Raw genomic sequence first — 22,523 nt, 5'->3', positions numbered from 1 at the left:
TGTGTGTGTGTGTGTGTGGGTGTGTGTGTATGTGTGTGTGTGTAAATGTATGCGTTTGTCTACCTTACGTTATGAGGTAGTGTGTACACCTTTTCACCGGGCCTAAGGGGTATCAAAAATTTATGGGGTATTTTTTCCTATTCCCCACAAGGCAAACCCCTTAGACCGCTTACAAATATCATTGTGATGCGTTTTATATGATTATCTGCAATACCCCATAGTAACGCCCGGGAACCCGTGCCTACACACACACACAGTGGGTGATTTCAGCTGCACACACAGTTTTTATTGGAGAAGATAATGAGGTGACGTCATGGTGACATCACGTCCTTCGGCGCATGCGCAAGTGGACAAGTTCAGGCATGTGCGTGACGCCATTTGTATTTTGTTCACTGCGGCAGACTCATTGAGGTAAGTTTGTGCCAAACCTTTATTTGTACACCAGACAGTTTTCAGAATGGTTTCACCATGTCGGCACTGTAGACAGTTAGTGGTCATATATTTGGCGTCAGCTGAAATTCTTCTCAGAAGACTTCTGTTGTCTCGACTTTGTAAAAGTTTGTTGTAGATCTATACTCGGAGACCCGGTTTCCGTGCTAATAAGGGTTTTCGTCACCTTTCATTGAAGCTTGAAAAGCTTCCTTTCAAAATATATGCGGCTTGTTAAGTTCAATCAAAACAGAAACGGACGAGACCAAAATTTAGACTCGGCATGATCAAGAAGCAGAAATGTACGGGAAAGAACGAAGCATGTGACAATGGCCACTTCTTCAAACCGTCCCCTGTTTCCGTGCAACTGAAACTTTTATTAGAAAATCGATTTAATTTACCGATTTTTGACCTGCTTGATGTCATGAAGAGTCGAACACGTCTTTACTCTTCCGTTCAATAGCTCTTGTTTGAAAAGTTTTAGGTTTCGGTCGCAAAGGCAACGCGTATTCCCAAATGGTGAATCCGCAAATGGTTTCGTTCATTTGGTCACTTTATCGCACGGGGTTGCCCGTCCACGGATATAAGACGTATTACTGGTGTTACGATTTTTCTTAACAAACTGAGCTGATTTTCAATCAAAATGAGGCACTTTCCCAATCATTTAGATCATGCAGTAGCAGACGACAACATGTAAGATTTTCAAACGTGCGTCTGGATCGCAAGTGAGGCTGTCAAAGATTCTCAAAATAGTGCCTTAGGAAAAATGCTCCATTTTCGCTCGGAGAGATTCAAGAAAACAAAATCGTTATCAGTTGATCGGCATCGTCCGTGATTTTTGGCACAGATCTCGTCTGACCACTCCTGCGTTAAACTTCGTCACCAATGACGTCAAAATCCTTGGCAGAATAGACTGCAACCCGAAAATAGCGTTTGCACGGAAACTGGGTTCCCGTCCTGTAAAGTTGTTCTTTTCTTGTCTTCTTCCTTTTCTTCCATCTTCTTCTCTTTCTTCCATTTTATCTTCTTCTCCCCCTGTTCAGTCTTCGTCTTTTCCTTCTTCTTCTCTATCTTTTCCTTCTTCCTTCTCCTCGCAAACGTCTACCAGTGAAATGGCCCTTTCAGAAGCCCTTCAGGAACTAGTTGCTCAATTGGTTTGTTTCTGTTGTACATGTACTCAGTACTGGTTTGTTTTTTTCAGGTTTGAAATGTCGCAGAAGTTTCCCCCCAATAGCAGAGGCAGCATGCTTCTGAAGCTGGCTTTGAATCAGCTCAAAGCTACAGCAGGTAAGCTTCGCAAAACAAATTTCAGAAGAACAAAAACATTTCAGACTTTACATTCACAGCGCTGTGACTGTGAGCATTTCTTCTTTATGTGGAAGTTTGTATAATTATGTGGCCGTCCATGATACTGGGAAACTGATTTGGTACACAGATGTTTGGGGTTTATGGCAGCTGGGACATGATATGATAGTGGAATTTAGATGCTTGAAACAGTTTGGCTGAAAAATGGGTTTTTGTTGACGCAAGTGCTGATCATGATGTTGGTTACATGGTTTCCAAGTTGATTCTCTGTCACCAAAACAATTTTATAGCAAACAACTTTGAACTGGATCACATATAAAGCTACAATATATGAGAAGGGCATAATAAAAGAATGGCATTATTAACAGCCAATAAGTGTTTTCTCCAAAATCACACCTGTGATTACACAACATTGTGTAAATTACATGGAAGCCATGCCCAGTATCGTGGATGGCCTCATATACATATATGGCCCAAAGTCAGAATAGGTGTCCATTTTTGTGACATACAAAATCAATTTTAAAAATGAACATTTTCTTTGTTTTGAAAATAGAGATGTATTTTAGAGCATAAATACGCAAGGAACAGCTATGATTTAAGAAAACTCATGTTTGATCACTTCACAGATTCAGGTTTAAAAGTTTGCAGGAGTTCATAACTTCACACCGTCACAAAATTTAGACTTGTTAAATCATTGTTGCTACATGTATTGGGTCTGTTTTAGACATCTGAGCAAATTGCTACAGCAAATTACTTTGCATTTCAAGCAAGTTAAACTTGTTTTGGCCACGCATGATGCAGATGTGAACTCCATTAATGGGAAGTTCATAACTTCACATAATTTACTTTTATTGGTATAATAAATTTAATTTATACAGGCAGGAAACAATTTGTTTTGTTTTTTAATCTGAAAAAGGTGAGCTGGAACATGAAGGTAATTTTTGAAGATGAAGTGTGGAGAAGATTTTTTGGTTATCTGTATTATTTATAGAAATTAATATTGTCACAATTTTTTCACAGCAAATATTGGCATAAGTTATCATTAAATCTACAATTTTGCTGTTTTTGTGCAAAATGTGCTTGAAAAGTACCATCAAAAGGATTTCAATACACCAAAATGTTTGTCTGACTCAAAGAGTTGGCAGAAACTGAAAGTATTTTTAGAATGTCCTAGGAGTTCATAACTTCACACCGTGACATCACAAACTATGGCTAATTCAAACCAAAGTAAGAAAGTGCATATGTCATCTTATTTTCTCTCCAGCTACTCTTTGTAATCAACATACAACTAAGTAATAAAAGTAAAACATTTGTGAAAACAAACGATAACAAAAATCATAAAATGTGAGCGTGCGCATAACTTCACAAGAATTTTTGTTATGTTGGTCTCTAGTACAGTTACTGTATAATATATTTGCAAAACAATGACAAACTGAGAACACAGAGTTATAGTATAGGCTAAAGCTGCACTTATATTACAAAATCAGATTTTAATTGCCAAAATAAAACAAATTGTTTGAAACTTGTGAAAGTTCATAACTTCACATCAATTACACATTTATACTAAAATAACTAACTAAAGTCTCTTGCAAATAATTCTAAACAACTTAATGATTTACTTAACCAAACTCAGTCATGAAAACTGTTACCGAAATCATTATTTAGTTAGTGTTTATGTCAGCTGACTGTGTGTTCATAACTTCACATCATTTATTTAACTGAAAAGCTGCATACTAAAATCTGCTGGTAAATTAAAATAAAAATGACATCAAACTGTAACAGCCTACTCTGGAGATCATTTGAGGTAGTGATTTAGTGTAGTAAATTAATTATTGTGTATAAATCATACTCATGGCATGTGTTCATAACTTCACACCGTGGGGCTGAGGGTCAGTTGATGTGAAGTTATGTACACCGTGCAGTCAACCCGGATTCATGCTGGAATTATCAAAATGTAATTTTGAGGGTTGATATTCAGAAAACTTCTTACAAAATGTCCAGATAAAGTCAAATGTACTCTTTTGCTATTAACAAGGCATTATTTTAAACACGCCCTTGAAAAATGAGCTTGAGTTATGTGAAGTTATGAACTTCATGACAAAACGGCTAAGTACTTCAGAAAGAAACAGTCAGCAGCCAGTAGATTCTTTTTGTGATGAAAATCATGGTACAGTGTAATTTGGAAACTGAAAATAGTCATTTTACATATATTTTGGGTTTTGACATGAGTTAGTAACTCTCACATAAAAATAGTGCGCAAGACACAGAGAAAATGGCTAACTAAAGCATACTGCTTGACTTTAGTGACAAAAATTGCTTAGTATCTAAATCTAATGTACTTTTATATGCAAAATTGCTGTTCCACTACAACCTTAACTTTCATGGCTAGCATTTAAGGACAAAAAACACTCTCAGTGGAGATAGTAGGAAAGTTCATAACTTTCTCACAAGAATTTTTTATTTCTCAATTACTCAAACACCAATGAATGAACCTGATGCAAACTTTCAGTGTGACTGCTGCTAGTGGATCCAAATGCATTACAAAGCTAGGTGTTCCCCAACCAGTCAATTTACTCTTTTTATAAGGCAAAAGGTTGGAAAGTTCATAACTCTTTTTTCACAAGAAAATCTGCACGTAAACTTCAAACTACTTTTGAACATGCAAAAACAAGTCAAACAACCCTTTTTATGTTTTATACCTCTGCAAAACATACTGTAAAATACTTTTTTACAAAAATATATCAGGTTTCAATCTTTAATTATTATTTAGAGCTGATCAGTGAACAAAAATGAAGTCTTACGGAAATAGTTATGAACTTTCTGTGAAATTTTGTCTCCCCATTTTCTGCAGGCTCACTGACAAAATTCAAAAACTTTGCTTTGTCAAAGGTACATTTGAGTTTTACTGGCTCAGTGAAAAGTCATTCATGACATTCTGTCCCATAAATATGACAGAGTAGACCATGTTTCAATATGCTGTAAGGTCATGTCACAAAAAATGGCCAAAATGTAGTGCTGCTGACTTCAGATAATGGCGACATTTTCATTAAAAACAACAACTGAGCACACAATGTTTCTCTAGGTGTGTACTTCATACTTTTTTTTACAAGTCTCATTAATCTTTACAAGGATTTTATTTTTCTTTGATGTACAAATCAGGTTAGAGCCAAGGTTGCACAGCTATTTCAGCTGTGGACACCATTTCAGACTTAAGGCCATATGAATAAGGAACGTTTGACTACAGGTGAGAGATTAAATATCAATAACAGGGTTTCCGTATTCGCCCCAAATAAGACGAACATACAAACAATACAAAATGTAAACCTTCAACGAATAGCTGCCTGAAATTCAGTGAAAATTGCCTGAAAAAAAAAAGTTTTCACATAACATTTTTTCTGTGTGGTGGCAGAAACTCCTAGTGACGGCATTGTACAAGTGGAAGAGGTGAACAAAACGGACAATAGGACCAACACCATTGGCTTCAATGCGCGTCCGGGACACCCACCTGAGCTTTCACGCAGTCTAGGGCAGGGTACGAGGCAAGGATTTCATCAGTCAGCCGAATCTGCTGGAGGTGAGGCCTTCATCTTTTCTGTATTCTTTTGTATAATCAGGTGTGAAACTTTTCAGGTTCGGAGGCATTATTAAATTCTGAAAGAGCTATATATATATATATACAACAACAGCTGCCAGGTTTCACCCATGTATAATTATTTGCTTTGAATTGATGGGTATTTGAACTCTCAGAAACACATTAGTTCATTTAGTACATAATGTCCTACGGCCTTAGTGCCTATTAAGTTAGTGCCTATGTAAAAACCATGGGTTGTTTTGCACCCACGAGGTACTGCGCGTAAGTTTTTTAGCGGGTATTGCGAAGGTTAACCCCTTGTCTATCGATCGTAGAATAAGACGTGTCGTTGTATCATCCCATGTCTGGATCAACAGATAGAGGGGTAAAGCAAATTCTCAGAAAGGGACAAAGTGAATTTGAAAAACTCAATTGTGCTATGTTCATTGTATTTTCTTTCTTATTTGCAGGCCGAGATAGGGATGAGAAGTCCAGGGACTCGGAGTCCAGCAGGATGAGGCGCTCTCAGAGCTGCTCCCCTGGAGACAGCGACCGCAGCGAAAGGTCATGCAGGTCAAGGTCCAAGGAGAGGGCAAGAAGGTCACGATCACCCAGAGAGGATAAGCTGAAAGAAGAGAAGGAGAGGGACAAGGAGAGAGACAGGAGCAGAGAGAAGGAACGAGACAAAGACAGTGGGCGAGACAGATGCAGCAGGGACGACAACAGAGACAGAGATCCCGTTCGCACAGACAGGGAGAGGTCTTCCGGCCAAGAACGAGACCGTGACCAAGATCAGTTTGAGCGAGAGAAGAGAGACCGTGACCGCAGCCCGAGAGAGAGCAGGAGCAGAGAGGACGACCCAGACAAAGAGAGGAAAGATAGAGATTCGGAGGGGGACAGTGACAGCGGAAGAGACAGAGGTCGGGGCAGAGACGAAGGAAGGGGGAGGAACAGAGACAGAGACATAGACGCAGGAAGGGATAGAGACGGAGGAATAGACAGAGATAAGGGAAAAAAAAGGTACCGAGAGCGAGAGGGCAGACAGCGAGAGAGAAACCAGGAGAGAGAGGACGAGGTCCGCTTTGTCAAGACCGGCTGGAGGTCAGGCGGTGACTGCGACAGGAACCGAGAGGACAGTGGGGGCCGGGGTGGTCACCGTGGCAACGACAGAAGGGACTTCCCTGGGCGCCAGGGATGCCCACCTCAGTCTTCACGCAGTCCAGGGCAGGGTGCCAGGCCAAAGACCAGCGACGGAAGGCGAGGATTTCGTCAACCAGCTGAACCTGCTAGAGGTGAGGCCTTCATCTTTTCTATATTATTTTGTATAATCAGGTGTGAAACTTTTCAGGATCCCAGGCATTTTTATATTCTGAAAGAGCTATATATACAACAACAGCTGCCAGGTTTCACCCATGTATAATTATTTGCTTTGAATTGATGGGTCATTGAACTCTCAGAAACACATTAGTTCATTGAGTGTAATGTCCTTTGGTCTTACCTGACTGAAAAGTGTTTTGTAAGTGTCTGATGTGCATTTTTTTAAAGTTTTTAGATGACCAGCGCTTTTTAATCATATGTGTGTGTGTCCATGCATCTTAACATCATTGTAGGGTAATGTGTGTATCTAATCCAAAGTCAAGGTTGTGGTGGTACACACACATTGTGGGGTAGTCATTGTGTTAGCTCTGACAAATCTGTGCGCCTTTTTCAACTTCAATTTATGTTTCCTTCATTGTCAACCATATCTGAAAGAGAACACTACTGGGCAAAGAAGCAAAAATGAAGCGGTGCACACTTTCATATGATTGTGTGAAAAATATTAAACTGTATGTGTGTGCGTTCATCTACCTTACGTTAGCAGGTAGTGTGTGTATCTATTCACTGGGTCTATGGGGTATCTAAAATTTATGAAGAAGGGGTGCACACTATCCCCACCTTTTCCATTTCCATTGATCCCTATGTGTAACCTACATTCATACCAAGTTTTATCAAATTGTCCTGAATTCTGATCAGAGTATCTTAACAACCTTAACATGTATTTTTTTTTTCTTTGGCCTAATTAAATCTCTTTGTTTCCAGAGTGGTCTTCTTACAGCGACTCGGACGATGACTATCTTCCCGGCTCAGAAGATGACACTGACTCGAGCAACAATGACGCCACAGCACCATGTGGAGTGCCAGGGACCACCAGTGAACCCGACGAGTCCATCATCTATCCCTTTCTACGTAAATCTGATGGTTAGTTAGTCTCATCCTTTTTTTATATAATTATTAGCATTCGTTTTACGTTAAAAAGGTTGAATAAGGATTACATGTGGATAACAATCATGTAGTTTCTAAAAAAGAGGTAAGTTTTCTTTGATAAGTGTTTTTGTTTTGTTATGTAATTTTTTGTTGTATTCCATCGTAATTAAAGACTGAGGTATGTTGACAGCAACTTGAGCAAGTAATAAAGTTAACATGAACGGTGTGGGGGTGGGGGTAATCATGTGTAATGTTACACTGATTGACTGCACATGCCTATGCCTATGTACATTCTATTGGTCCACGGCAAACTGACCTTTGACATCGGCCATTGTCGGAGATGTGATCGAGCGGTGGGACCATTTTGGTTTCACCAATTCCGAACTCTGTTTTTAGTTTGTCTGTCTGCTGGGCTATAAGCAATATGTAATAATATTTCTGACTCCAGCTAAAAAAATTCAGTAAGTTGTGAATAAAAAAATAAAAGTATGCATTCTTGTGTGTGTGTGTGTGAACAGGTGCAAGTTGGTCACCAGGTATTCCATCTGAATCTCTAAAAGCTGCAGGTCTCTACACCTCATCACAGCCACCCTCTTCTTCATCGTCCAGAAGCATCACTCGACCAAGCGGGAGTAAATCTTCATCCCAGCCAGCATCTAAACCCAGTGACAGCGGAAGAGACAGAGGTCGGGGCAGAGACGAAGGAAGGGGGAGGAACAGAGACAGAGACATAGACGCAGGAAGGGATAGAGACGGAGGAAGAGACAGAGATAAGGGAAAAAACAGGTACCGAGAGCGAGAGGGCAGACAGCGAGAGAGAAACCAGGAGAGAGAGGGCGAGGACCGCTTTGTCAAGACCGGCTGGAGGTCAGGCGGTGACTGCGACAGGAACCGAGAGGACAGTGGGGGCCGGGGTGGTCACCCTGGCAACGACAGAAGGGACTTCCCTGGGCGCCAGGGATGCCCACCTCAGTCTTCACGCAGTCCAGGGCAGGGTGCCAGGCCAAAGACCAGCGACGGAAGGCGGGGATTTCGTCAACCAGCCGAACCTGCTAGAGGTGAGGCCTTCATCTTTTCTATATTATTTTGTATAATCAGGTGTGAAACTTTTCAGGATCCCAGGCATTTTTATATTCTGAAAGAGCTATATATACAACAACAGCTGCCAGGTTTCACCCATGTATAATTAGGTACCGGCAGTCAAAAAATGAGTCTGAAAAATCTCCTAATGTTTTGAGATGTTCTTATTCTTCTGTATAAAACAAGAATAACAAAACAAAAAGTAAGGTTCTATCTCAAATACTTCCTGAGATATCTGATTTTTAAAGTTTACAGTTAGCGTTAAGCGGTGCGTATTCACATTTTCTCCATTTTTGAGGTCACACACCATTTGAGTACTAAGTAAATGCCCATCTTAAACAAGTTTATCTTGCTAACATGTGCCTGCAGAACACAAAAATATCAATGAAATAGGATAGGATGTAGAGATACACTTGTACTGAAGCTGTCAATATTGAAAAAAAGGCTATTTGGGGGCGTGGCAAATGGCAGAAAATTGATAATTGGGCACGTTTAGGAATTTTTTTAACAAACAAAAAGACATCAAAACACATTAATTCTTCTGATTTCTACTCTCAATAGTATATACTTAAGAAATCTTCAATTACAGACATGTGGTTGTCTTCATTCAGTCACAATAAGGGAGCCAAAATCAGGAATTTCACCATTTTGACAGGCGGAAATGAAGATCGGAGGAACCCTGAAATATGCAAACTTTAACTGCCTGTAACTTTTGAACTACTGGACAAATATGCATCAAATTTTGACAGCAGTCACAAAATGCAACATACTCTTGGATACATCTCTTTTGTGGAAATTGAACACACCACTTTTGAAAGTTAATTCTTAAAAATATCAGAAAAAAGTAAAGACCTTCTGTAACGAAACTGAATCACAAATGACAGAAATCCACTTACTCACTGATTGTGATCTGCCTGGTTTTACTTATCAACAGTACTTCTCCACATACAAGTTATATTGTTCCTGGAGAGTGCTGTTTGGGACATGCCACATCCGTGCATTTGTGGAGATCGGTTCTAACAAAAAGTCCCATGCAAACACAAACACACTGCTGACGGTGTCACTGTCTTCTTTGGCTGGCCAAGAAAATCTGTTGTTGTCCAGAGAGCTCTTCTTTAAAAAGTTTACTTTTGCCTCATCTGCGCTTAGAATGTTTGTAACAGTGCCCACATGAAATGTTTCATCGTAGAACACTGCCACTGTCTGACCTGTCTGGGCAAATGAAAACCCGTCGCTATCTACTCGCTGGTCGTTCTCATGCTCTGAAGCAGAGGAGTCGGACTCTGATGGCTCGTCTTCCTCATCAAGGTTGTTGTCCACCCTGTCCCTGTGTTCTGGGAATGGGTCCTGGGACGCAAGGAACTCCTTCAGAGACTGTTCCAGGCCTGGAAGGTCCTGTGTGAGCTTCAGAAGCTCAGACTTGAATCCCAGGACATGCCGGAAAAAGCGAATCTGGGTCTTCAGAGCAGCCAGTTTTTCTCTTTGCAGAGCTTTTCGTTCTAGCAGCCTGTCGACATCACCAGCACTGCTGCAGGCTCCCCCATCTTGACGGATCTCTTGAGCAATATCTGCCTTCTCCCTTGCCTTCTTCTGTCGATCTGCCTCTGTCCGCTGCTGCTGAAGCTGTAGCTTCTGTCTTTTGCTGGCTTTCACCTCTCTGTCATTCTCTCGGTGACGCTTTCGCATTTCAGGACCACTACTGGATGCATTCAGAAGAAGTTGCCTTTGTTCCTCATTGGACTTCTGGTTGAACCAAGCCTTCATTGTTTTGTTCCGTTTCAACATGGTCAGAGTGCTGTGGTGGTGGACTGAGGAGTTGCGGTGCGTGTAAATGGAAATATCGAGATCCCCAAAGCAGGCTTCTCCCAAGAGGTTGGTGATGTGTGAATGCCGCAGCCGCTCCAACACTTGTGGATCCTGAACAGCATGGTATCGGCCACCAGGCAGGAAGTCGTCCAACTGTCGCTCAGTGACAGCAACAAAGTTGACACAGAAGTGGCTGAAGGCACGCTGCACTTTCTGTTGTGTCGCCTCATCCAGATCTAGGAGTGCTGCAAGTGACGATGCGTCTGGTACTTGGATACTGAAGAGTGACGGCACATGGGGGCTGAAAATGGAGGCACTGTCATCTCTCCACTCTCTCAGCTGTGCGTGCAGCTCCACAACAGGCAAGAAAAACTCTGCATAGCTCGTCTCCCCAGCACACAGTAGAGTCCAGTAAGGTCCTGTGATCCTCTCGTAGACCATGGCAAGCGTGGCAACAAAAACGTTCACCTCTTCACTCTGGGCATCCTTCAACACACTTTCCAGCTTCTGGTTCCTGCTCGGCATGTAATCTGACAGGAACTCTATGATGTCGTCACGGTGTGCCAGCAGCTTTGTTGCACCATAAAAGATGCTGTTAAACCGGTTAGATTTGAAGCTTGGCACAGTAGACGTCTTGTTGGTCATCTCACAGTATGCAAGCCATGCATCTCTGCAGCCACATTGATCATCGCCCCTGGGTCCTAGAACCTCGCAGGCCATCCGCACATAGCGAACAGCTGCTGCCTCCTTTGCCTGCCAATGTCCAAACTGAGCTGCGTTGTCTCGGCCAATACGCTGCTGCCCCCACTCGGTCTGTAGTTCTTTCAGTGACTTCTCTGCACTTGTGCCTGAAACAGTCAGAATTAAGAATATAAGATACAGCATTCAGTGATTCACACACATTTGCTGACATTGTAGAGATACAAAGTGATACTAGATAGTAATACAGAACAAACACACAGTTTAAAATACAGACTTAAAAATGTATCATTTACACATTACATTTACAGCACACTCTGCATAGAGGTTAACCTTTATAATAGACACAGACACTGATACAGTGAAACACATGTACAAAGCTGTGAAATGTGTTTACTCACCAAGTCCAAGCAAGTAATGGGCGTTGCAGTACAGGAACTGGAGATCCTCCTCTGTCCCCAGGGTTGCCTTTCTGAGGTCGTTGAAGTCTTTCTTCATGAGCTTGTTTGGAGCGGCTCTGTCAGACATCAGTCCTGAACACTTCTGCAGAGCTGCTTTGAAGCAGCGTTCTGTGTCGTCTTTGTCGTAGACTTGCGCCACTTCTTGGAGGAGACTGACGGTAACATCCACAAGAGTCTTGGCGTCTTCTGTAGCTACCTCTGTGAATCCACAGCTGAGGGACCCTGCACTTGTGGTCACTTGTTGACCCACATATTTCCGGTGGTCCCGTGTTGTTCCGTCAAAATGAATATCAAAATTGTCAGAGTCAAGCACAGTCTCGGCAACATGGTATTTAGCCAGGTAGTGCCCTTGATCCGCAAACCGCAGAGATGTGCGTTCAGATGGTACATCTTTGTCGTCGATATCGGTGTGGAACAGATTGCGCGCAACTGTTTGGATGACATGGCCACTGTTCTTTGCAGAAACCCCACAAGAAATGAGTCCAATGGTAGTTTTGATGACATCATGCGTGAATTTCTTCCTGGGGCCCTCCTCTGTTGTCTTCACAGTATGTACTACAGCTTCTTCAAGAAGATCAGCAGTCAGCTGATTATGTCTGTCCAAGTCTTGTTGTCGCTTCTCCTTCACACTGTTCAATTTGGCTCTCAGACTTGAATTAGCAGTCTGACACAACTTGAGTTTGTGCTTCAGACGCTCAATTGTTTGAATGCACCCACCATCCTCATGATCTTTCAGATTTTCTTCTCTCTTTTTTAAGTTGGTTTCCTGCCTTTTCAGTCTCTTGTAAAAGTTTGTTTGCCGAATTTTGCCGATGTACTCCTTGGCACTGCACAACTGGGTTTCCACACATTTTATGTGAGATGCACTACGTTCAGCTTTGCCTTGAAGTTTTGTCAAGTCTGCCTGCAAGGTGGTTACGCTTTGAGTTTTCTCTTTGAGAAGGTCCTTGTAAATCATCTCTCGGTTCTTTGCTTCCAACAGACTCCCACTGAGCTCTTCATTGCTCCTGCGTAGTGCAGCTAACTGCCTGCCACTTGATGCAATCTTTAGATGAGTCAATTCATCTCCGGTTGGATGGTCAGCTGGGGGTGTTGCAGGTGCATTCTCTATTGCACAAGGCACAACAGACGGGACAGTAGGCATCGCAGATACCAGGGGAAAATGAGACTGCTGTTGAAATAAATAGTCTTTCAGCTTCGCCTCGTTGTTGCCTCTGTGCAGACTTTTAGAGAAAGTGTCATATGGTTTGCGTACTTTGTCGAGTCTTGCTCTAAGCTGCTTGTCAGACAAGTCTGAAATGTTAAGTCCAACATGTGTAAACCACTGCCTGCACAAAGTATGCCTCTCGTCTTTCTGGAACATGAGTAAGTCAATTAGTGTCCCATTTGTCACTAGTTCTGTAGGGCTGGGCAGGTCACACAGAGAGTCAGGAGACAGAAGATGGCGTCTTGTAAGTCACAACTTCTGCAAGAAGGGCCCAATGTTTCTGGTATTAATTTCCTCGCCCACATCAGCATACACAAATGCAACAATATCACCTTCACTAGAGTGGACTTCAGCAGCTTGTTTGTTTGCACGCCTGACCTCTTCCTTCAGGGTTGTATGAAGAAGAAGACTGTTGTCACAGATGGAAGAAAACAGAGTCTCCATATCCTCCCATGATTTCCCAAGCTGAAGCCGCAACTGATCAAGTTGGATGAGGAGACGATTTGTAAGGACTTGATGCTTGGGGAGGGCAACTTTTCTTCCTCGTCCTGCGCTTGACATCCATCTGCTTAGTCGATCAAAGTTGTCATCTTCTGAATAAAATAAAAACAAAACTCATGAGTAAATTGACATCTTTAAATCAAATGGTTTGTCTCATCTGTGTTTTGTTTTGAACTCTATGATAATAGTTACTTCACTTTTGCTCTAAAAAAATTTTTTTAAAAGAGAGAGAGAGAGAGCACTTAAATGTGGACTTTTGCACTTCTAAAACTATATCTGAGAAGCAATTGCGTGTAAACAAGGTGCACTTTTCACGTAAAGAATTATTTCTTTCAGGCTACAACACGAAAAAAGCCAAATAGTAGAAAACGAAACCTGACTGAGTTATTCTTTGAAACCTTCGACGCCTTACTTCCGGTCTAACACTTTCGTACACAACAGTCAATATCTACGCTTAAATGTGCCATCCTGTTACAATAATGACAAAAATACTATCAAATAAGTTCAAAGTATCAACCAAAGTACATAAAGTCAACAGGAAAGACAGCAAGAAAAATAAAAAGCTTCGACACCAGTAGCGTATGAGCGAAACACAGTACAATTTCAGACCGGTCCACTTCACCACTTTGATTTACAATCTACACGAAGATACAGACAAGAGAAACAAAATATAGGCCTAAGCTTCTTTAGATAACTTTAATACAACAAAACAAAACAATATTTACCGATGAAAGGCCTGAATGCGTTGAGCCAAGGGTAATCTGTACTGTTCTCAATCGCAGCATTTGAACCTCGATTCGCCATTGTTGACATGCGAACATGTGTGTGGTTTGAATGTGAAGGTCGGCTTTCCCGGCTTGCGATTGGCTCCCATTGACCAGGGGCCGGTTTCATATACCGCTCTTATCCTAACTTAGGAGCTCTTAAGGGGTCAAGATGGGGTTAAGAGCAAAGTTAAGATAGGTGCGTTTCACGGACCGCTCTTTGGCCAAAGAGCGCTCCTATGTCGCTCTTATCTTAGGACAGCCCCCCCCCAGCCCTAAGTTAGGTAAGAGCAGACAGAAGCGCCCCCAACTTGCAAGGGAGATAATTTTAATCCTAAAAATGGCGGCCGTAAATGAGACTGTGAGTCGACTCGACTCGTGCATCATTTTGCGATATAACATGCGCCATCAACACATTTTCGTCACCGCACGGATCCGCGGAATGCCCAAGACGATAAGGAGAGTGCCGCACGCTTTCATTTGTCAAAGCATGGACTCCTGTTTGAAATATGTTGACAAGAGTGTGGACGGTATGCAGTTTAGCACTTACAAGCACCCGCGAAGACTATGATTGCACCGTTTTCTGCGTGATTGATGTCTGTCAGTCCATGCACGGCGACATATTCTACATCAGCAAGGAAACGAGTCTTCGCTGCATTCACCGAATGTATATTCTGCCTTGCACGACGAGTGTGAACCCGACAGGAAGCGGCTAACCACACGTACTCGTGAGCAATTCCAGATAGCTTGTACTTGTAGTGCACTTTTTCGGCGTGTTTGTGGTGCTGTTTACACACATTTTCGAGCAATAGTCTATCAGTCAGTCAACGAAACAAAACAGCTCGAGTATAATATCAACAAGGAAGGATGCCACGCCGTGACGGCTTCAACAGGCATTGAAGTAGTTGGTGACGAACATCTTTCTTTGGACCGTGTGTCGTGTTGTTCTATGGCCAGGGTGTGAAAAGGGTACCATGATTTATGAGAGTTGGGTGTGTCCTGCAATCCAAGGACCTCTGGGCTTGTTCATATACGGTGACATTGGCTACATCTTGACACCCTGAATACTCACAGTCACACCCTATATCTACAGCAGTGCTCCAAGCAGGTTAACTCAACACGTGAACTAGACACGTCAGCATTGTTTCCTGTCATGATGAAAAAAGGTAAGGTTTGGAATAGATCTAAAGCATAATTGATCAAATGTTCCTTTCAAGGCATGCTACTTTTCAGATTGTGTTTGGGAATGTTGTTGCAGAAAATGTCAAGGTTATAAAACAGCTTGCATGAGAGAGAAAACATTAGAGCAGAAAAGGCATGTTTGAAACTTAAATGGGTTGTTATTGTTAATCAGCGCCATATTATATACTGACTGTGCTCGTTGTAAGTTTGACTTGGTAGCTGTGCTGACAGTGTTGTCTTAGTATCATCTGCACTGCAGATCTGTGCAGCGTATTCACCTGGTAATTGTAAATGCATTCAACTTTCAAGCAAACACTGAAACATTCAGCAAACGCTCATAATTTTCTTTCTTGTATCACCAGAGAATAAACTTCATCACCGTCTGCATCGTCTGGCACCACCATGCTCTCCTCCAGTGTCATCTTCTACCCGTGGACACTAACATACAGTTACCAAAGCAAGGGCAGGCACCACCATGCTCTCCTCCAGTGTCATCTTCTACCCGTGGACACTAACATGTACAGTTACCAAAGCAAGGGCAGGCACCACCATGCTCTCCTCCAGTGTCATCTTCTACCCGTGGACACCAACATAGTTACCAAACAAAGGGCAGAGACAATGAGGAATGCCAATGAAAGCATAAGTCTTAGTGAACGTGGTGTGCAAGAAAAGACTTGACATCATTTCAGGTAAATATGTTATGCTTGTAATATGATACTCATTCAGTCATTGACAATTCTGTAGAACATTTGGAAAACAAAAGAATGCTGTTTCAGTGTTTGACTTCTTTTTTAAACTTTTATCTGAAACTTTGACTTTAAATTTTACTACTCCTTGATATCAACAAAACTGATTCTTAAGTGACAATAACTAGTAATTTACTAGTACTAAAAACATGTATTTATGCTGTTATTGTTAACGTGGGGGGGGGGGGGGGGGGGGGCATAGATTGTGAGGAGAATAGAACATGCTCTAGGGGATTTCAAGAAATTGTGCTAATTTGTAATTCAGTTGGTTTGTTCCATTTCCTGAATTGTTAGCCTTGTCTGATTCATTTTAAAGGACTGAGTCATTGCTGATATACAGAGCTTTCTTTTAATTGTTTAACCCCTCTAAATTAACGCAAGACCTCATGTTTTTTACTGCTGAAGCGATTGACACCTGCATCAGCAGTAATGGCAGAACACAAAGTACAAAAGTTAACCAAAGAAGACACCCTGTTCTGGACAGATAATTGATGTTCTTCTTCACGTATGTAAACGTTGCCAAAGCGCTTTGAGCTGTGAAGAAGCGCTATATAAATGTTCTATTTTCATTATTATTATTGTGTCTATCCTGAACTTGAGTTGATTTTTAAGTGGTACTTTGTGTTTTTTCGGGTAAATTTTTGGGGCATCCTTTTTTGAGCAGCGGAAGAGTGTGCCACATTTCCAAGTGAAGTGCCTTTAATGGCGTAGAAAGTTTGAACAAAATGATTCGGGAGTGATTTTTGTTTTTAAAGTACACAATTTGTACCTGTAGATAAAATGGTTTGCTAAGTGTAGTATGAATAAGAGCAAGTTTTAGAATTACTCACTGTCTTCTCTTTTTCTTGTAAGATTATGTGGTGAAACTGCTCTGTTGCTAACATTTAATACAAGAAACCTTCTGCTCTTATGACTATGTTGCTGTTCCTTGTTCAAGGACCTCTACTCACACACTGATGCTGACACTCGTTGAGGGGCCAACTACCAACACTGATTGTGATACTCGCTGAGGGGTCAACTACCAACGCTGATGCTGACACTCGCAGAGGGGCCAACTACCAACACTGATGGTGATACTCGCTGAGGGGTCGACTACCAACACTGATGGTGATACTCGCTGAGGGGTCAACTACCAACACTGAGGCTGACACTCGCTGAGGGGCCAACTACCAACACTGATGGTGACACAACACTGATGCTGACACTCGCTGAGGGGTCGACTACCAACACTGATGGTGACACAACACTGAGGCTGACACTCGCTGAGGGGCCAACTACCAACACTGATGGTGACACAACACTGAGGCTGACACTCGCTGAGGGGCCAACTACCAACACTGATGCTGACACAACACTGATGCTGACACTCGCTGAGGGGTCGACTACCAACACTAAGGCTGACACTCGCCGAGGGGCCAACTACCAACGCTGATGCTGACACTCGCAGAGGGGCCAACTACCAACACTGACCCTGATACTCTCTGAGGGGCCAACTACCAACACTGATAGTGATACTGACGCTTGCTCAGGGGCCAACTACCAACACTGATGCTGACGCTTGCTCAGGGGCCAACTACCAACACTGTATGTAGTGGCCACTGTGTAACCTCCCTTGCACAAAACAACAAATTTTATATTTAAAATGGTTAAAGGAATTTTTTAAGCATTTACATTAATTATGCCAGGAACAGTCTGCAGACACAGAAGTATACAGTGGTTTTGTCAATATTAGTTAGCAGTTAAAACATGTCCAACGTTCATATTCTATTTCTATACTACCTGTCAACAACAACAAACTAAGCAATCGCGTTTGAGGGCAGATCATTTTGATGAGGCCATTTATTGTAAAAGCAATTATAAGACTGAAAAGCCCATTCATTGTCCTATGTTATTTAGAAAACAGATTTAGTTCTTCTTCTTCTTCTTGTCGTTCGCCAATGTTAAACTTGGAGTCCAGCTCTGGTAATGAAGCTGGTGGTCTTATGGAGAGCCTCCACAGGTCCATGCAGCTTCTCATGAAGGGGCACCGGCCTGGTCCAGATCTCTCTCCTCAGGGGCTGGAGATTTCTGCAGGATGTGGGCTGCATCCTGCTCTGCGTCTCCACAGGGACACATGGGGGAGGGCACGGCTCGCATTTTTTTTGTGCAGGTGTTGTTGCATTCTGTTGTGCCCTGTTCTCAGGCGGAAAATGACTACCTGTTCAGGTCTTGACAGTTGGTGGTAGCTGTCATGCGTTGGAGGGGTTTTAAGCAGAGACTTTATGATGGTTTTCATCTCTGTGGCGCTCACTGGGTTTTCTTCTTGTTCGTCCTCCGCACCCAGTTTGGCCATTTTATCCGCTTGTTCGTTCCCGTCTATCCCGCAGTGTGAGGGGATCCACTGCAATACAGTCTTCAGACACTTGATGTTATGAAGTGTCGTTGTAAGCTGAGGCAGTTTGTTGTTGTTGACTGCTTGCAGCACAGACAAGGCATCAGTCAGGAAGACAACGTGGGTGTCGGGATTGACCTTGCTGCTGATGGTATTGGCTGCGTGGATAAGCGCTTCTACCTCTGCTCTGTAGTTGGTGCAGTGGAGGCCAGTTGGTATAGCCTCTGCTTGCCACTCTCCACTGGGGTGTTGGATGTAGACACCAGCTCCTCCTCTCTTGACGGCATCTGTGGCGGACCCATCTGTAAAGACCCGCATCCATGCTTCTTGGGGGTATCTTTCGTCGAGCATGGCAAGTGTCAGGGCTTTCTTCTGCACATCGCTCTGTTCATCTTTTGTTGTGAGATGAGGAACTGTTGTCTGGATGGACACGTTTTCAAGGTTGTTTTTCCAGGGTGGTTCTTCAAGGGAAAAGTGTGATGGGTGAACCAGTTCAGGCATCTTTGCTTGGTGTTCTCTCTTCAGGGCCCGTGTCTCAGTCGCATAGCTTGATCTCTTTAGCCTGCCAGAAGAGAGCTGCTTCATCCTTGCATTCATTCGGTGGTCTGGAATGCACTGGTACTTGATGTCTTGTACCATCGCTTTGCATTCTCTTCTCTTGCTGAGTGGAGGTATGCCGGTCACCTGTTGCATCTTGTCTATTGGGGTTGTCTTCATAGCGCCTGTGATGATTCTCAGCGCTTGATTTTGGACTTTCTCTAGGGTTTGAAGGTGCGTCTTGGCTGCTGTCATCCAAGAGCTAGATCCGTACTCAAGGTGAGGTTGTACGGTCCCCTGGTACACTGTCTTGAGGATCTTTTCGTTTGCGCCCCATTGTGATCCTGCCAGTTTCCTCATGATGTTCAGTTTTCTTCTGGCTTTTGCTTCTGCATTCATGATGTGATGTTTCCATGTCATGCGTTTGTCATATGTGACTCCGAGGTAGGTTTGCTGGTCTTCAAACTTCAGTGGCGTGTCACCCAACGTCAGTCTTCCAGGTTGTACTTTGGCGGAGAGTGTGAAGAGAGTAGCTGTTGTCTTGTCTCTGTTGATGGTTACACACCAGTTGTCTGCCCAAGCTGCAACTTTCTCGAGGGCAAGTTGCATCCTGTAGGTCGCAGTTGTTGCATGCTCCTCAGTGCACCAGAGAACAAGGTCATCAGCATACAGTGCTGCATGGACTCTACTGGGCAACTCGGGCACAAGGTCGTTGATGAAGAGTATAAACAGGGTGGGCGAGAGGACTCCTCCCTGTGGCACTCCTTGGCGGAGCAGCACCTTCTGGCCACAGTGACCATCTACCAGCACTCTGGCTCTTCTGTTGTGCAGGTAAGATTTGGTCCACTGGTACATGTTGCCTCTGATACCGCTCCGCAGGAGTTTAACCAGGAGTCCGTCTTTCCAAACCTTGTCAAAAGCTTTCTGCAGATCAATGAAGATTGCCAGGGTGACCTTCTGGGCCTGGAAAGCATCCTCAATGACTTGGGCAAGGTGGGTTGTCTGGTCCTCTGTACTTCTGTACTGTCGAAAGCCGGCCTGCTCTGGGACGATGATGCTCTCCGACTCCAAGTACAGCTGCAGGCGCTGGTTGATAATGCGCTTTATGGTCTTGCATACGCAGCTTGTCAGGCTGATAGGGCGATAGCTCTGGGCTTTTGTCTTGTTCTTTCCCTTCTTCAGCACTGGGATCATCCAGGCTTCTTTCCAACACTGCGGTACCTGTCCTTGTCTCCAGCTGAGGTTGTAAATGTCCAGGAGCTTCTGAAGAGCTGAGTTGCCTAGGTGTTGCAGCATCTCATTAGTGATGTTGTCTGGACCTGGAGATTTTTTCTGCTTCAGTTTCTTGATGGCAGTCTTCAGTTCAGCCATGGTGATGTCATGCTGCATGGCTTCTTGGACAGTTCCTTCTCTTCTCTCCCTCTGTTCTCTTCTGACTTCCTTCTGTAGAGGTAGAGGAATGGTGGTGTCGCTTTCTTTCTCGTAAAGCTTTGCAAAGGTGTCTGCAGCTTCTTTTCCTGTGATGGTTTTATTTTCTTCTTCAAGAGTGATCTTCTGCGTCTTGTTGCCTTCATCATTCAGTGCTCTTGTGAGTTTCCAGAGCTTTGAGGTGTCTTTTTCCATGTTTAGCCCTGCTGTCTTTTCTCGCCAGCCTCTTCTTTTACACTCAAGCTTTGTTCTTATGTGCTTTGCTTTGCTTTCTTGGAGCTTAATGTTGTTTTTCAAACTGGGGATGTTCTCAGCTTCTTCTCTAGCTCTTGATAGTGCATCATGTGTCCTCTGTAGCTCGTCGGACCAGTATGGGATGTAGACAGATTTAGTTTACACGAGGTACTGTTTATAAAGTAGAACCTACAAGACTAGCATCCCCAACAATCAAATTCGCAAAATCAAGTTTAACGTGTTAAAATCGACATACTATCAAAACTGCTGAAAGGAAACCTGTTGTGCATGTTATTAGAAAGAAAAATTAAATATGCATCCAAACAGTCAGCTTAGTTTACATATCTTGTCTAACAATGGCGTAATGGCATGATGAACGGTATGTAATTCTTCTGAGAAGCCGTAAAATGCGGTTTCTGGGGCCATTTTAGTGGGTAATCGGAAGAAATCCAGCACATTTAATAAATTTCTCAATGCATTGCCTTCAAACGTCTGGTAATTTATGCTAAGACATGTCGTTAAGTACATCAAGTCATTCGAGAGATTAGGTTTGCTTTTATTTGACATGCCAGAAAGAGTCCTTAAAATAGTCGGTTGGTCTAACTCTAAGCTGACTCATCAAACAAATTTAATTTGTTGCTATTTTCAACTTCAAATAAACCAAATACTCAAATTTCATGTACATATTTTATCAGACATGGATGGTATGAGGATTTCAAAGCGAAAGTAATCTTTAAGAAGTGGACTATTTTCACAGCGCTGAGCACAAATAGCCCACATCAAGCTCACTGCTGAACATTTAACTGCTAGCTGCTGAGCAGGGCTTTTGAGAGAGCATTTCCCAAGAATGTTTGTACGCGTTTGAACAAGTGGTCTGAGCAGCCGTCGTTGATTATGAATTACATTTCAGTGTAATTTGAAGCTTTAATGTTTGTTTAAAAAGCCTGCATATTTAAAAAAAAATCTGTTTTCTTTGGAAAAGGTACATCTTTATTTTTTGTAATTCTTTCTAACATGTCGCATAACAGCAGTACTAACGTTTCAAATGACTTGACATTTTGTTTGTAATTCGGTACATCTGATTGTCTTGTCTAAGTTCCATTATTGCCCACAATCAGCAGTAGTGATTACTTCGGCACTTGATGGGATGTTGCGCAAGTCCAAGAAAGCAGCGTTTCCAGCATCCAAAAGTCCATTTAAAATTCACAGGTTGGGGAGTATGGGGGGGAGGGGACATGAGTCACAGTGGCTACTGGTTTAGTGCGAGGCGCGCGACACAAAGGTGTCGACAGTGCGGGCCTCGACGACAGCTGCTGGTAGAGAGTTCCAGTCCTTCACTGTGCTGGGTAGAAAAGCGGCACTCCGATACTGAGTGCGGTAGGTGATGAGGCCGAACTGCTGGCAATGGCCTCTTCGCTGGCGTGGTGGTAAGGGGGCCAGCTTCGACTTGATGCCGGACAGTGGACGATGCTGTTCGTGATCTTGTAGAGCATCGATAGGCGGGCAAGCTTCCTGCGCTCCTCCAGAGACTGCTACCCAAGGGAGTCCAGCATCCGGCTGACACTTGACGTGTTGTGGTAGCGGTTGCAGACGAATCGGGCAGCTCGTCTCTGGGCGGTCTCAAGCTTGTCGATGTTCTTCTGGGTGTGCAGGTCCCATACTGACGAGGCGTACTCCAGGATAGGCCTGACAAAGGCCTTGTACGCCTGCTCTTTCACGGATCTTGATGAGATCTTCAGATTGCGCCGCAGGAACCCCAGGGTCTTGTTTGCCTTGCTGACGATGTTGTTAATATGGTCGTCCCAGCACAGGTCACCCTGAATGGTCACACCCAGGTACTTGACCGCCTTCACTGTCTCCAGCGTATGCCCATGGAGCTGGTAAGAGGGCTGTAGTGGGCGTCTGCTCCTCGTAACAGGCAGGGTGTTGCACTTTGCAGGATGGAACTGCATGTCAGC

The 22,523-nt window shown here is 43.2% G+C and overlaps 2 protein-coding genes across 3 annotated transcripts; one reads left to right on the top strand and one right to left on the bottom strand.

Annotated features, from left to right (window-relative positions):
* Positions 1-57: 57 nt before the first annotated feature.
* LOC138949828 (zinc finger CCCH domain-containing protein 13-like) lies at positions 58-8,755 on the top strand. Its single transcript, XM_070321605.1, has 6 exons — positions 58-411; positions 1,631-1,716; positions 5,144-5,308; positions 5,776-6,597; positions 7,385-7,543; positions 8,068-8,755. The coding sequence occupies exons 1-6, from the start codon at positions 314-316 to the stop codon at positions 8,733-8,735; spliced, it is 1,998 nt and encodes a 665-aa protein (XP_070177706.1). The 5' UTR covers positions 58-313; the 3' UTR covers positions 8,736-8,755.
* A 500-nt stretch (positions 8,756-9,255) lies between these two features.
* Positions 9,256-14,137, bottom strand: LOC138950278 (uncharacterized). Of its 2 annotated transcripts, XM_070322024.1 has the most exons (3): positions 14,029-14,137; positions 11,536-13,395; positions 9,256-11,283 (listed from the first exon to the last, which is right to left on the bottom strand). In XM_070322024.1, the coding sequence occupies exons 2-3, from the start codon at positions 12,956-12,958 to the stop codon at positions 9,557-9,559; spliced, it is 3,150 nt and encodes a 1,049-aa protein (XP_070178125.1). In that variant the 5' UTR covers positions 12,959-13,395; positions 14,029-14,137; the 3' UTR covers positions 9,256-9,556. The 2 variants fall into 2 exon arrangements, with proteins under 2 accessions (XP_070178125.1, XP_070178126.1); XM_070322025.1 differs by lacking the exon at positions 14,029-14,137 and having other exon boundaries at positions 11,536-13,903.
* Between the last annotated feature and the right edge of the window lie 8,386 nt (positions 14,138-22,523).

Source organism: Littorina saxatilis, linkage group LG16 (assembly GCF_037325665.1).
Source record: "Littorina saxatilis isolate snail1 linkage group LG16, US_GU_Lsax_2.0, whole genome shotgun sequence".
NCBI classification, from domain to species: Eukaryota; Metazoa; Mollusca; class Gastropoda; order Littorinimorpha; family Littorinidae; genus Littorina; species Littorina saxatilis.
This window is presented reverse-complemented; position numbering and strand designations above follow the sequence as displayed.